The sequence below is a fragment of the Pagrus major genome, chromosome 23, assembly GCF_040436345.1.
Source record: "Pagrus major chromosome 23, Pma_NU_1.0".
NCBI classification, from domain to species: domain Eukaryota; kingdom Metazoa; phylum Chordata; class Actinopteri; order Spariformes; family Sparidae; genus Pagrus; species Pagrus major.
Window position 1 is genome coordinate 15342494 of NC_133237.1, and position 16535 is coordinate 15359028.

The 16535-nt window shown below is 43.1% G+C and overlaps 1 protein-coding gene across 1 annotated transcript; it reads left to right on the forward strand.

The window, feature by feature from the left end:
- The first annotated feature begins 748 nt into the window (after window positions 1-748).
- On the forward strand, window positions 749-6512 carry proza (protein Z, vitamin K-dependent plasma glycoprotein a). The gene is made up of 9 exons (XM_073494319.1): window positions 749-860; window positions 2626-2764; window positions 3289-3440; window positions 3549-3573; window positions 3662-3775; window positions 3871-4005; window positions 4575-4690; window positions 4785-4902; window positions 5532-6512. The coding sequence occupies exons 2-9, from the start codon at window positions 2686-2688 to the stop codon at window positions 6065-6067; spliced, it is 1275 nt and encodes a 424-aa protein (XP_073350420.1). The 5' UTR covers window positions 749-860; window positions 2626-2685; the 3' UTR covers window positions 6068-6512.
- The last annotated feature ends 10023 nt before the right edge of the window (window positions 6513-16535 follow it).

Genomic DNA, 16535 nt, shown 5'->3' on the forward strand with positions numbered 1-16535 from the left:
ATTTATAAGTAAATCAGTAGATTAATAAAGATTGATACTGACGCATCATTGTATACAGTTTTTTAGCTTGCAGATGCTAAAGAGGGAGCTCGTTGAATTACACTATATACAGATAGTTAATTAGTTAGCCAGCTAGTTAGCTAGCTACTCAGTTAGTTTGTTAGCTACTTAGTTAGTTATCTAGTTATCTAGCTGCTCAGTTAGCTACTTAGTTAGCTAGCTAGTTAGTTGGCTAGTTAGCTAGTTAGGTAGCTAATGTGTCAAGCACCTGAAACGAGCCACGAGCGGATGTTAATTAGTACCTCAAAGTTGTACTTGAAGTGGCACTATGTAGTTTTGGAGAATAAATTCAAACTCAGAATTTTAATATTTCACAACATTAATGAGGTAATAATAAAAACTCAACTTACCTGAATAAACAAGCTGCTCTCAGAGGAAAATAAGGTCCCGAAAACACTGTTTGAAGCTAGAAAGGTGGCAGGGTCCGCCACATATAAGTTAAACAGTATGAAACTGTGTTGTCCTTTAAGGTCAGTTTGTTTATTATCTTTATTCAGTCACGAAAACAAAGAGAGTTTGTTTATTTAGTTTGTTTAGACATTAAAAAAGGACTGGACTTCCGCCTGTCACCTGCGGGGCATCACGTGCTGCACAGTGACAGTCAGCTCTGTCCTACAGCGCCCCCCGCCGGCTCCTCTCCGTCATTACAACACCACCACCAACAGTGAACAGTGGGAGCAGGCTCGGGTGTGCTCATCACCATCATCTGTTAGTTCTGATCGATAGGCCCGATCCGTTCAGGAGGCTGCGGGGGTGTTTCAGGACCAGGCCGGACCGGAACCATCATCCTGTCCGCAGCTGTAGGTACCGACTGTTGTTGTTATTGTTGTTGTTGTTGTTGTTGTTTCGCACCGTTACTCAGACCCATGTTGGTCAGCTGAAGTGACCCGCCCTGAACCGAAAACATGACGGACCTGTGAGTGTTTTGACGCGTTTAAATGCGTTTTAAACGTGTTAATAAAACGCAGCATCCTGTTTTATTATCACGTTAATATTTGTTCTGGCTCCTTCTGTGTTGTGTAGCATCAGATGAGCTAATGCTAACAGGCTGTAGGAGAGCTACACAGTCAGAAAGCTATCATAAAGAAGCTAGCTCCTCTGAGCTGCTGAAACAAACGTGCTTTACATTATTACGGAGGTGTTTGTTTATTGTTTGTAAACAATTTAGAATAAAAATAATAATAAATAAACCAGTGAGGCTTCAGGGCAGCAATGAGCTGCAGAAAAACTGCACTATCACTGATGATGCTATGACGTCATTTACTGGCCTCTCATGAATAATTAAATAATGAAAACATAATAATAATAAAACAAAAGAGTTTAGTCACATTTACAACCTGGTGTTTTATTTCATTTGCACTGGGATGTTTCAATTGACTTCCCATAATAAAGAGAAATTAGTTTTGTTTATAAATCATCATCCCATTATTTACTACAACATCGAAAATCACAAGCTACATGATCAAACTGCACTTTATTATTGAATGGCATGGTCATGCTACTCACATCCAGGTATTAAACACACGGATAAACACCATGTAAGAAAGGAAAAACAAGTAAATCTGCAAGATGTCAACTAAATAAGTAATACCATATTTATTGTGATAATTTAGAGATATTTACAGAATAAAACAAAAGTTAAAAACATGGCTGCATGCTTTAAGAGCACTATAATGTGAGCAGGGAGTGGTTTCTTAGCTGAAACATGCAGAAGCACATGCATCAAGAAAATCTGTCAATGAAGATCTTTCTCTTCTGATTAAAATGTAACCAAAACTACATAGTGCACCTTTAATTGTTTATTAATGACCAGAACATTATCTATTATTATTATTATTATTATATTTATGCGGCCATTACATTCTTCAAACTTCATCGGAACATTTCACCCAAAAATGAAATTTCAGTCATTATCTACTCACCCCCAGGACAATGGACAGTCAGATGAAGTTTCGTAGTCGTCGAAACATTTGTGGAGCTTCACAGCAAAACAACGTTGCAGCATTCTCCTAAACAACTGAAGTAGACTGGGACTTGTTTTAAAATGTGGGAAAAAAAACATAAAAACATAAAATCTTGGAATGAGACTTAATAATCAGCAGCAGCCTCTTAAGTGGCACAGAGGTATCCACTAATGCATCGTAGCCAATGAGAGCTCCCCAAACAATCACTGAAAGAGAAATAGTAAAGTTAAAAAAAATAGGCAACAGTATTTAATTGATTTTGCAACCTCATACAACATTAAACATCTCATCTCATCTCATTTTCTTAACCGCTTTATCCGTGAGGGTCGCGGGGATGTTGCCGCTTTATCCCCCCTTTCAAGGGGTTGCGGGGGTTACTGGAGCCAATCCCAGTTTTCATATGGGCGGAGGCCAGGGTATATCCCTGGACGATTCGCCAGCTCATCTCAGGGCCCTTTCTGACGGCAGAGGCTGCCACACAAGGTGCCAACTGCGCGTCAGGAGCAATTTCGGGGTTCAGTATCTTACTCAAGGATACTTCGGCATTAACATTAAACATTTTTTTCCCAATTACATGTCTGTACTTTGTCTGTCTTTGAAGGAGTACACATCGACCTCTGCTGCAACGACTACTTGACTCATCGCACGCCCCAGTGTCACCATGTGCTCCTCGACCACATCTGCCGCTCTGCTGTGTCTGCTGGCGGGGGCTGTGGCCGCCATTCAGACCCCCCAGACAGGTGAGCCGGTGTGGAGCCAGATGAGTCTGCAGAGCTCCGAGATGGTGTAGTGGGGAGAGGAAAGAGAAGTGAGGAGTTAAAGGAGGTCGAGATGGCAGCATGCTGAGTATGATATGAGGGTCATTGTCAAAAGTGACGTTACATAGAAAGTAAAGGTAAAAGTAGAAAATCTCTGGCCTCTGAGAACAGCTTGCATCCAAACACACGGATATTGTAGGGAGACGCCGATGCAGTAATTTGTTTTTTAATGCAATGAAATAGAAATAACTAAACAATTTTAGTAGTTGTGAATCAGCAAAATGGTAACCCTAACCTTAACCAAATCAATTATTTGAAAAATGTCATGTTTATTTTGCAAACTCTCAAAAACTGTAGTTGCTAATCACACAAGATCTGTGCAGATTCCTTCGAGCCTCTTTATTGGCAAGCAGCAGCTCAATCTGTTCAGGCAAACCAGTTCAAACTGAAGTCTGTAGTTCAGTCTGTTGTGGATGAACCAGCTTAGACATGAACTGTTCCTCCAGTGTTCTTGGACAAGCAGCAGGCGAGCTCGGTGATCTCCCGTCAGAAGAGGAACGTCGATGGCAGTAACCCACCCACCCTGGAGCAGGTTTGCATGGAGAAAGTGTGCACCTACGAGCAGGCCAGAAGCGTCTTCCAGGACTCGTACCGCACGGTGAGCTCCAGGATTTCACTGTCTTAGCATTACACCATCTTTGTTGATTTGTCTATTTCAGTCTGCAGCTTTAACTGCGCACTTATCACGCATATGCTCTCTTTTCAGGATATCTTCTGGGCCGTCTATGTGGGTAAGTGCTCTGTTAAAATGACTTTCCATCACTGTGCAGTCATTAGCACCACATTACATCGTCTCATAGACTTGTTGTCTGCGCTTAGACGGAGATCAGTGTGCTGAGAAGCCCTGCAAGAACGGAGCCATGTGTTCGGACAGCGTGGGAGGCTACGACTGCGTCTGCAAGTCGGGTTTCTCCGGGGTCCACTGTGAGAAAGGTGAAGCGCGGATGTCGACATCACCGTTGTTAATTCACTTCTCATTTTGGTGTGTGTGATTGCTACAAATTTCACCTCCTGTTTCCACGATGCAGATGAGACTGTGTGCACCCTGGAAAAGAACAAAGGCTGCACACAGTTCTGTAAACCGGGCTACACGTCCTACGAGTGCTCCTGCGCCTGGGGATGGAAGCTCAGTACTTCGGACAGGAATAAGTGTGAGCCTGCAGGTACGTCTGTTTCAAGGTTTCAATTCCAGCTGAATAATTCAATTAGTAAAATGCATTACATGCAATTACACAAAAAGGAGAGAATTATGTCATTTTCTTGACTTTAAACAACAACCCGCATTAGCTTTCTCGCTAAAGTCACCTTCTTATCTGACTTACAAGCGTGAACACACACCTTGTCCTGAACCTTTGCTTGTTGAACGAGCCAAGCCCCAGTTTGTGCCTCTCATGTATTTGCTACTCGCACAATGCTACTTCACATTTCAGTTAGCTTTGTACATGCATTTGTTTATTTATGCAGGGTTTTAAACATGTTGATCATCGCCTCGATAGCGAGGTTAGCCAGTTAGCTAGCCTAGCTGGCTACTAAAATAAAGAAAATCATTGACAAGATTATGAGAAATGAGGCTGAAGCTTTACTGCTCGCTTTCACAGGAGAGTGTAGTCACTTAAATTTTAAGCTAGCTCTTTCAAGCGCAGACTGTACAAAAGAGCAAAAAAACTATCAACAATAAATTTAAGGCAAAATCTAATGAGGTAATAGTAACCATCTCACCTTGTTCTCTCAGTCACAAACCCCTGTGGTAAGGTATCCAGTATGAGTCGGTGGACTGACAGACTTACCAGCAACATGCGCAGCAACTTTGAAGAACTACACTGTGGTTCTTCAGAGTGTCCCTGGCAGGTAGGAAAACACACACAAACACATCACAGGTCACACAGTAAACCACTTTTTATTGGTAAGTCAGTGATGCAGGGATTCATTGTGCTGTTTGCAGGCTCTCCTGAAGAGTTCAGAGTCCACAGGTTTTTGTAGCGGAGTCATTCTGAAGGAGAACCTGGTCCTGACTTCAGCTCAGTGTGCCAACAAATACACCTCTATCCACGTGGCTGTCGGTGAGTAGACAAAACACACTCCTCTACCTCTGTTACTGCAAATACTAATTAGAGAAACAGCATTTAATGGTGCAACTTTAGGATCTGCTAAATACATCCATGTGGTCAAAATACCCTCTTAAGTATATATACAGAGAAAAAAATAACAATTAGGAGATCAGGTCTTTAAACAGGACTGTACAAAGGACGCATGGAAGAGTTCGGGTTAGAGATTTGGAGTAAGGTTACCCAAAAAATCAACCGAACAAGTTTCAACTTTTGTTGAAGAGTTTGCTCTTCTGAAGAAAATCATGCAAAATGCCTGTTATCGTTTCTTAGAGCCTAAGGTGACATCTTCAAATGTCTCGATTCGTCCTACCAACAGTTCTAATTTCAAAAACATTGAGTTTACTATCACTTAAGTCACAGATGGGCTTCAAATCTTCACATTTGAGAAGCTGCAATCAGCAGAGGTTTGGCATGTTTGCGAAAGAAACGACTGAAACGATCCTTCAAGTATCAAAATAATTTTCTGTCGATCAACTAATCAATTAATCTACTAACCGTGGCAGCTCTACATGTCAGCATGTGTGCTTGAGCTTGAGAAACACCCTCATCCTGAATGTCTTGTCTCACCTGCACCTCCTCAGGCAAACGCACCACCAACTATGAAGATGGAGAGCAGACGCTGCCTGTCAAAGACAAGCATGTCCATCAGCGCTATGTGGAAGGCCGCCCTGAATACGACCTGGCTGTGCTCGTGCTTGGCAACCGCATCAATTTTAAGAGAAACGTGATTGCTGCATGTCTGCCGGAAAAAAGCTTTGCAGAGAGCATCCTGATGTCCGGGGAGTACTCGCCCATCATCACTGGCTGGAAAGAAATCCCGCAGGCTGCTTCTTTCCAGGGCCCGCTCTTGCTCAACCAGCTGGCGTACGACCGCCTGCCGCAGTGTCTGGAGACTCACCCCAACCTCATGACCAATAAGATGGGCTGCACCAAGCCCCGGGCCAATGCCGACTGCGACATGAACTCCGGCAGCCCCCTGCTCACCCTTTACAGGGATGTGTTCTTCCTCACTGGGGTGGTCAGCCAGCCGACAGGGGCCGACTGCACCAAAGGATACATCTTCCAGAAAGTGTCTCGCTATCTTGGCTGGCTGCGCCCGTTCATGGGTTCACGTTAGGTGGGGCAGTCAGGGAGAACATGGAGGTTATTGGCTATTAAAAATGCAGGTAAATATATCCTAAATGCAGGGAATCAGATGAACATTTTCGTTGTGCACTTGTAGCTGAACCTTTTGTTTCGTCATTTAATAATAATGAAACGCCTATCTAAACCATATAGTCTCAATCTAGGTGATTGCTTCCCGTGGACTTCCTCATTTATCCACAAGGTGGCTCTCTGTTAACATAAATATAGAAGCACTTCCTGAATGTATCTACCAACCAGAGGGTCAGAGGCAGAGGGAGAGATGCAGTGAATTATTCAGCATGTGTTTTGTGACGTGAACATAACTTTAATAACCTTTAAGTGATGTTATTTTTAGCGACTACTGTACTGGTTGACATGCACCTTGTAACACTCCAGGTAATCACTGTTCTATAACTGTAATAAACTCTAATAACACACCTGATGTCAGTTCTGTCGTTGTTTTAGGATGAAGTATACGAAAGTATTTCCAGAAGATGTTGAGCAAAACCAGTTTCTGGAAATTCAACATCTGAATATTTGGAAATACAAACCCTGATTCCAAAATAGTTGGGACACTGTGTAAAATGTAAATTAAAGCAGAATGATTTCAAATCATTTTTGCAAATAAACGCTCATTGGGGAATTTGAGTGTTCCACAATTTTTAACAAAGGTAGTTAAATCATTTTATTTAGGCTAAACCCGTTGAGATGTGCCTCTGTGCTTTTGAGTCACTAGACACAAAAACATGAACATTAGCAGACAATTAAAATAAATGTGCAGCGAAACAAATAAACAACAGATTACATCCACTACATTGGGACCACAATCTGCACAAAACTAAAAAGATATGTGATATAATGAGTGGACAGCTGCTCCTTCCAGTGACTCATGAGGCTGTATTGAACCGATGCTAATGAGCTCACAAAGACAATGCTAACATGCTGGTGTTTTTGGCATACTGCATTTCACATAATGTACCTCGTATTTGGACGTACTAAATCTTTTTTCTGGCATACTAAATAGTATGGTAGTATGGGTAATGGAACGCAGGGTATGTCTGGACAAGTGGGTGGACCTGGGGAGCCCCCACGATGAGCACCAGGCTTTGAAGCCAATTAGACACAGAGGCCAAACTGTGGAATTACAACGTCACATGATGCACAGGGGGACAAAAAGCTTTTTTTATCACATAAGCTTACATTGTGAAATTAGTGGCTGTAAAATAATGGATACATTTTTTGGATCGTCCCAACCCCTGATCACATTCAGAATGTCTAGAAAAGGTGCACAATTAAATAATTTTGTCCCCTTTCAAGTTAGCTGGGGACTGGAAGTTAGCCAGCTTGGCCAGCAGAAGTCTCCAGTGCGCACGCTCCCTGAGTACTTTTATACCGAGAGGTCAAGCTTTTTTAGCTTCACGCACCACTGAGCAGCTTTCAGAGGAATGAACGGGGCTTTGCCTCCGACGCTGTATCCAGATTTCCCTTTTTAGATTCATGACTGGCCTGGGGACACGCTATGGTAGCAACTTTTCAATCACAAGGTAGTCATGCCCTAAAGTGTACACTGCTTTTTCATCTATTTTACTCTAAATTTAGAAAGTGAACATCATGCTGTATTGAATAAGACCTGAAGCTAACGATTGAGACCATAAACTCATTAGGAAAATGTTTACTAACTAAAGTATAAATCATGTGAGAAGTCGGGTCATTTTCTCATAAGTTTACATGCACTCGTACTACTATTTGCAACCACTAGCAGCGCCCCAAACTGGCCATACGAAAGAATGCAGGTTTAAGGCACTAAAGCATGTCAGACCAAGAAGCTCTGCCTATATTTTGTGCAATCAATAGTTCATATCGTTCGTGTGTTCAAACTTGCTAACTTTCAAGCAGACTAAGGGGAAAGCATCGACTCTGCAGTTCTCATAAGTTTGATGCAACTGCAAGAACGTAGCTGTGACAATCTATCTCGACTAGCCGTATATTCCCTATTCATCCCAGACCATATTAGCTTGCCCTCACTGTCACATACCCCTGTGTTGTCTGGCAACATTTTCCCACAGACACTCGCCCTCTGCAGTCTTCTCACAGCCTCCCTGGTGAACGAGGCCAGGACCATGTCATGCAGGGAGAGAAAAGGAGCGGCAGATGAATGGGCAAGAGAGAGAGCAAGAGACGCCACATAACAAAAAAACCTGGCCTGCCACTTTTGATCGGGCGCTTGAAAAGGACAGCCCTGAAAGCTGGGGCCCACATTGGCTGTTGCCATAGCACTCACCTAGGAGATGGCTCCTTGCTCCCAAAAATGGCTCCGCTCCTTTACTGGGCCATCCAGTGGAGATTAATTTGAGTGGAGCTCCTTCCTTCCTGAGTCTGGTCCTGCTCGCTGGTCCTGCCAGCTCCATTTACATGCTCAAGCTCACATATACACAGAGACGCACAGAAACCCACATCGGGCAGCAAACCTTCATGCGCTCTGAGCTCAGGCTGTGTTTTAGCCCTGTTCAGTGTATCACTTAAATATCAAACAGCTACTGCATCGTTTTGATTTTACTCCCTGGATCAAATCTCAAAATGGGGAGACGAGGACGTGACGTGAATGCCGAAAGGGTGAAGAGAGGCCGAGGGAGAGATTGTTGACAGGCTGAGAAAGCAAAGAGCTGAGATGAAGAGATGGAAAATGGCGTATGGATGAAGAGCAGGGGCAGATCAAGAGACCTGGGATTTGCGATGTCGACACAGAAGTCAGTCATTGTGTGGACGGATTGATGGACCTTCAGTTTATTAGACATGAATGAAAAGGCCTCCATTAGTAATCGCAAAGCCATTACTAATGGAGGGAAGTGAAAGCACTCAATGCCAAAAGCTTCCTCTCTACACAAAACAGATGTTGATATTGCCGGACGAGATTGCTGCAGAGTTGGTGTCATTGAATTTCCCCCCAGTGTGTCAGGCGTGTGGGTACATCTGGCCAGTGTCCTAATAAATCAATAATCCTTTACTCTCCCCGAACCCCCCAAAAAATAGTTGCATGCTGGGAGCGCAAATCCTCACAGCTGTGTGTGTGTGTGTGTACGTATGCATAACACATACATGCCTATTTGTGTCTTGTGAGTCTGGGGGGGGCGACATCAAATGACAGACTTTTGGTGGGATTATCTGTCTGTGTGGTGTCTGATTCCACGCGGGGGGTTGGCAGTATGTCTGAGCGTCGAAGGCAGACTGACTGAGTTAAAGTCTCGTGCTATGTGTGTAATGAGCGCTCGGCTATCTGTGAAGGCATGCCTATGATCTTGTCCAATAATCCCCATTCCCAAAATCCATGTCCCCAATCTTTTCTCTCTTCAGGACTCCACAGACATGGGGGCTCTGCGGTCAATTTGGGTGGCAAAGCTTCTCCCCTTCACCCCACCCCACCATGTCCCAAAACACTGCCCGATGCCAGACACAGCAGCTTCCACTTGATTGGGCAATTGTGCAGGGGGGTGGAGGTAACACAGGACCTCAAGAGGTTAGGCGTTGGATCGGGATGAAGTGGCTGGAGGAGAAAGGGAGGGACAGGCTGTGGACCTTTAGAGAACTGTAGAGCTGTAGTCTCATTTCTCTCTGATATTAATTGTTTAACAAGCCTACGAGTCTCGAGCCATGCCCTCTAATCTCTCAGTCGCCCCTCAGCTTAAGGTAAACGCTGACATGCTAACAATATTAGCATGCTGATGTTTAGAGGGTATACTGTTTACCACCTTCTCCATCTTAGATTATCATGTTAGCACGCTAGCATTTGTTAATTTGCACTAATGCCAGAGACACTGCAAGAGAGAGACAGACCACTAAAAGACACATGTCCCACCCCTCCCCAACAAAAGCCACAGCCGAATCGGGAAAGATATCAGCCAATCGCGTCGTTGCAACGCTCAGCTGAGATTTATGACTATACACGCCATTTTTATGTCCAGGTGACCATTAAAAGTGAAGTTCTGGCTCTCTTCCCATTCATTTAGATAAGGGCCTGGTCTTGTTAGCTTTGGGGGCGATGCCAAGATAGCTGCTGAGTGGCAAGACTTGCCCATAAAGACTTTAGCCTTGCTCACGTCCCATTGCTTACCACACTTACAGATGTGACAAACAAGCGTTAACATGGCTGCAAATCCATTGCCTTGCAAGAGATGCTGCTATAGCATCAGTTATCATTTCACTGAGAGAAGTACAAAGAACTGCACTGAAGGCGGACAAGATGTTTTTGCTTTTCTCTCCACTGGCTCTCCTACTGTTAATCTAATTGGTTGAAGTGAACCCGCAATAGACGGTGATGGACAGAAGCTATTGGGCAAAATGAAATTTGACCTGATGGTGGAGCTAGCTAAAAAGTCAAGGGGTCAACAAAGTGACTACAATTCATCCTGAGGGGAACGTGAATGTGTGTAGCAAATTTCAAGCTAGTCAATCCAATAGCTGTTGAGAAATTTCATTAAAAAAAAACGTTACCCCATTTTCTGTGTTGGGTGACATTTCTGCAGTGGGGATAAAAAGAGCATCCTTCATCCACCTCGGTCCTTTGAAAACAATATGTCACTTCAAGCATGCTGACACGGTGAGTGGATGATGGAGGAGGAAGGTAAATCCTAGAGCTGCCTTTATTCCACTGACCTCACCCTGACCTTCCAGGGGTTAAATCCTGTTTAGAGCCATTGAGAAACCTGAGGAGCCGACAGAAAGGTCTCCAAGGCTCAGTGAATGAAAACAAGTGTGCTACGGTCCATGTGGCGGTCTTTGAAGTGTTCAGATAAGACTTTTGTGTTTGTGCAAGAAATGTATGTGTCCTGTCCTCCAGATACAGAACATCTACAGATCTACATATATGTTGTTTTAAGTTGACCTGACAAGGTCACATTTAGATGACCTTTAATATCTCCCCTCCTTCCGTTGGGCCATGCTACTTCAAAAGGTCGTGACCTCTACAGGTTTTGTGGTATCCTGAACAAGCAGTGACAGCCGGAGGGTTTACGTCACCATAACGAACAGATGAGGTCAGGATTATCCCACTAAACATACTACCTTTACCTCAGAGACCAAGTCAGAACATTTCACAACACGACAAAGGAAGAATAAAATTATAAATAGCTTTTTAGCTGGCACATTTACAGCCTTGTTGTTTTGGGTAAAAGTCAAGAACTGGATCCTACACATCCTCACCCTTTATAACGGAGAGCTGGTCCAGTACCTCCTGGACAGAGGTATACTCGGGATCTAACACTTCACATAGTGCAACTCAACAGCACCTTTTCCATCAAACCCCATCTTTACAACTAAGACATAAAAAAGACCAGAGAGTTTTCTGATTTAGTGTCATAAAAAATGTACAGAGACTAGAAGGAAGTGGACAGAGACTGAAAGAAAACAACAGACAGAACTTGAGTTTGGGGCGAGTTGTGAGGTCAGTCAGAGGCTGAACTGCCACACAAACACACAGACATATTGTAATACAGTTTTAAATCTCTGCTGCTACGGGGCTCTTTATCAAAACGAAACAAAAGACGTTTGGGATTAAAATGTGGATTTATCTTCACTCCTGTTTATTAACCTGATTGGAGCAGTGATCTGCGGAGGTGACCTCCATTGTGGAGTGTTTATGCTCTTTATTGTTGAATGCCAACTGGAGCTGGAGGATAAATGTGCTTTACTTCATGAACATAATGTTACAGTGAGTAAAGGAGAGTAAAGAAGATGGCAGTATGTTAGCATGCGTAGTCAAATATATGTCATATGTCAAATATAACTCCTTCCATATACTAAAATGTATTTTTAATATATTGCATTATATTTTTTAGTATATGTCAACATATGCTTGTTCCATAGGGGATATGACTGTTATATTGGTCTTTTTATTCACATATTTAGAAACTAATATTTGAGTCAGACTTAATAAATGTCAGCACTTGTCATATTGATACACAAAATAACTGTCGCACGAAAACAGCTCCAACTGTCCTACTTCACACCCACGTACGATATACTGCTTTTGGTTAAAAAAGGGATGTGTGTGTGGAAACTCAGTGATCTTTAAAATTAGACTCTCTTCCTGCTAATTTTGGACACCTGCATCCTGTCACTGTTAATGTATCCTGTGAGGTCAGCGGCTCTCATCCTGATGCACGTCGCTGGAAACAGATGCAGCGTGCGGGCCTGTGCGTCGGCCACCCTGCTGTCACCTCTGTGGTTCATTGTGTGGAGCAGAGACGAGGTGAGGCGACCTCCGGGCAGCAAGGAGGCAATGTAATGAGGGGAAGGAGAGAGTAAACAGAGACGAAACCATGTGGAGGTTGAACATTTTTGAGGGGAAAATTGAACTTTAAGGGAAAGAGACAGAGATAAGAGAGACAGTCTTCACATACAACATATGGTACATAAACCAAAAGGAAACATGACAGACGGTGACTGAGTCACTGTTGTTCCAGTAGACACATGACACTTAAGATCATGTGTTTTCCTCATTAACTCACCAGGCAGAGCCCGAGTTAGTCTGCTGTCTGTCTGTACAGCTATATTAGTCAGCGACTGAGCCTCACTCATGATCATAGTGATACACAGGTGCCTTGTCACCCGCTATAAATACTGCAGCGGGAGTCCTCCTCTGAGCTGCTTATATCTGATGATGGCACCATGGATATGAATGCAAACATGACATTCATAATGCTTAATCACTCAGTTTAAGATCGCTTTGGCAAGAAAGAGGCCAAATTACACATAACCACCTCACAACAAGACAATCCATTCACATAAATCACATCCGTAAATCAGAATAAACTGTATTACTGTTAGTTTTTGTGTTGTTTGTACAGTAAAAGTGCATTTCCGGACTCATGTTGTTCCGACCCTATCCAGATTTTCCTATATAGAGAGGCGAAGGCACGCCCCAACACAGGACCTTAATTCAGAAAAACTTTGTATGGTAGTGAATGGCAATGGAGAGAAATATTTTTTTCATCCTGTTTGAATTGTGCCGTGAATCACACATATGATGTCAATATAAAAGATATTATTTCAACTCCAAAAAGTCACAGTTTGTCATAAAACTAATACAATTAGATAGAAAGACACATCCAACAGCCGCGTAAGTGATGTTTTCTCATTCAACGACAAATTTATTTTGTTTTTAACCTAATTAAATATTCTTTCTGTAGCTACTGACACCAAACAGTTTAGCCTAGTTTAGTATAAATATTGGATACGGGGAAACAGCCAGCTGATCTGTCCAAAGGTAACCAAATCATTTTAGGAGCAACACTAATACCTCTTTTCCACTGGTCAAAAATCCCACTTAAACCCACTACGATCAGGCTTTTGTGTGCAATGGGAATGTGCACGCTCGGCATTTACACCAGGATCAATTGACTCTGCAGTGGACACAGGTTTTTATCACGTCAGCTCGGCTGTGATCTAAACGTAAGACCCAGGTGAACAGCTAAATTCTGACGTATTTCCCACCACGCAAAGTGATGACATGTTGTCAACATGCAGTGGTGGCACATAATTGCTACTGTAGTAAAATGTACAAACCGGTGATCAACGTAACATCGTCACTGGCCACCATGCTGCCTACTGCTTGCTTGTGTTTACTTTAGCTGGTGTTGTTCCCCGGCTTGCTGTATCCCGCTGCTTCCTGTCTTTCTGCTAAGCTAAGCTAATTGGCTTCTGGCTTATTTTGCCCCACGAACATGAGAGTGGGATCAATCTACTCATCTAACTGTCGGCGAGAAAGTGAAACAGGGTAGTTCCCCAAATCACATATTGTTAGTTTAAACCTTTAGGACTCGCACCACCACACAGTTCCACATTCAGTAACTACCTGCTAATACGCCTCTTAAACACACTCTTATCCTACAAATCACTGGGATAAGTTACGCGTGATGGTGCATTGATTGCCCTTTTCCGTACACAATCTCTGGCCACCGATAGCAAAGACAATAAGGACGATATTGATGACGCCTGTCTGCTGATAGAGCGAGAGAACCATTAATCTTCTCAGTCCTCCTCTTTCGAGCGGTGACCCCTCCTCCTCTTCCCATGCTGTCACTCTCCCGGCCTGCACCTGTCAGATTAGTCTCACATCCTCAGCTGCCACTCCATATGATACGCCTCCTTACTGCCCAGAGCCTGCATGTCATCTCACTTTGCATGTATTTATGCGTTTAAGTGTGTGAAAGGGAAAGTGAAGGAGGGAGGGGTAATAAGAGGGCAATCCCATGCAGAATGTGTGTGTGTGTGTGTGTGTGTGTGTGTGCGTGTGTGTGTGACCGGTTGTGGTTCCCAGTGTTTCCCACACAGTCGACAAAATGTAGACAAGCACCCCAAATCACTGGGTTGTTTGCAGTTGCAGCAGCATTATGATCACCTGGTCAGAGGTGTCATGGCTGCCACGCTCTGCTCCTGCTTGTCTGCAGAGGGAACAGTTTTGGGAGGCAGTGCGAATTGTGACAACACCGCCACAAATCACTTCCACCGGCTCACATCATGCACCGGAATAAAGGCAGGATGGAGGTCCAGGGTGGGGGTGGAGGCAGCGGGGGCAGTATGTGCTGGGGAGGGGGGGTTTTCCACCATTGAAGGCCTCCCTGGTAGATGGACTGGAGCAGCTGGGGCGACAAGCATGTGACGACATGAGGGAGAAATAATAAGCACCACAGCAGGTTGTAGTTGTGTCAAAGACCCACAGATGAGCACGGTAAACCCGGAAAACAGGCTAGAGTACTTTCAAAATAAGAGTGTCACCAGAGCTGATTTATAGGTTGATAATAATGACATGATGGGTGTAGTGTGTGATTGTCAGGTAGTGGCAGATCTCTAATGCTTGTGAAGTGAAAATGGTGGCGAGTGGAACTGCAAGGCGTAAAAGAAAAGCTTTTCCTGCCTGAAATGTCAACAAAAAGAAGTTTTAACTGCAAAATATCAATATATGCAAAATAACTGCGATCAAGAGGATTAGAGCCACAGACATTTTTGGACGGAGTTCTGACTTTTTTTTTTTTCTTCTTCTTCTTTTTTTTTTTACATTTCTGACTTCTGAGAATTAAAGGTGCTATTTGTAAGAAAAGTTGATTTTTGAGTCTTATTCCTAACTCGATATTTTAGATTGCATCTTGTCATGCGGCTGTCTATCTTATTTATCATATTTCTTTGTCATTACCACCTCCATTTTCATTTTGTTTGATTTCTGTTGGCTCTTATTTTATTCTATACTTAGGTCTCACTTGTAAATGAGATCTCGATCTCACTGTGACTTCCTGATTAAAGCACTGTGTAGTTCTGGAAATTCTAACTTTTATTGTTTACAATATTAATGAGGTAATAATACAAACTCAGACATATTTTTTTTTTCCAGAACTGAATAAAGAAGCTGTTCTCAGAGGAAAATAAGGTCCAAGAACACCGTTTAAAGCTAGAAAGGTGGCAGGGTCCGCCACATATAAACAAAGTAAAACAGTATGAAACTGCGTTGTCCTTTGAGGTCAGTTTGTTTATTCAGTTGATTCAGTCATGAAAACTCAAGAGAGTTTGTTTGTTTAGTTTGTAAAAAAAAAAAATGTTGACATAGTGCACCTTTAAATAAAGTATACATTTATGACAAATGGAATTATATTTTATTTTAGAAGCAAATATATTTAATTGATGACTATTGTTTTCATTAGCATAATTTTATGACATCACCGTGTGTGTGCGTGTGTGTGTGTAAATGTGGGCATGAGAGGCAACTTGTAGAGTACTTTGGATTAAAAAAGAGTTGCCCATTTTCAATTCCTCTGGGTCAGGATCAGATTGCTATCACGGTATTTTTTTCACAAGGAGGTGGTTTGAGTTTTACATAAATATGTGAACTTATCCTTAAAACTTTATTCTGAAATATACAACCGGAAATCGTGTTATAACAGTTCACCTTGACACGACATCTGCATATTTTCTATGAGTTAGCGCAGTGAACGAGGCAAAAACACAAAGTGGGACTAAGGCAGGCTCGGCATAGAGAGTTCACATTGTGCGTACAGCCTGTGACAGTGACATTAACAATAGATGGAGGAGGTGTGAGTGTGTGTGTGTAAGACAGAGAGAGTGTGTGTCTAGAAAGGGTTTAATAAGCTGCTCCCTGTCAGGCACCAATTAATTTATCGGAGTGTTAAACAGTTAAAGAGAGGGAGGACAGAGAGGAGTCAGAGGGGACTGAAGAGTTGTCACTATCTCTCTCTGTGTGTGTGTGTGTGTGTGTGTGTGTGAGAGAGAGAGAGAGAGAGAGAGAGAGAGAGAGAGAGAGAGAGAGAGAGAGAGAGAGAGAGAGCGTGTGTGTGTGTGTGTGGATTATCAGTACGCACGTTACGCGGAGCGCAGTTTTGGTGATGCGCTCAGTCGGGAGATGTGCAGCGGGGGAGCAGTGAGCGTCAAGTCGGACATTCAGCGGCGTGAATCGG

Excerpts from the sequence above, each read along its gene's own strand:
- proza (XM_073494319.1), top strand. The coding sequence starts at position 2,686 with ATGTGCTCCTCGACCACATCTGCCGCTCTGCTGTGTCTGCTGGCGGGG. Across the intron at positions 3,776-3,870 it reads CGGGGTCCACTGTGAGAAAG|ATGAGACTGTGTGCACCCTG; the intron begins GTGAAGCGCGGA and ends TCCACGATGCAG. Across the intron at positions 4,903-5,531 it reads CTCTATCCACGTGGCTGTCG|GCAAACGCACCACCAACTAT; the intron begins GTGAGTAGACAA and ends GCACCTCCTCAG.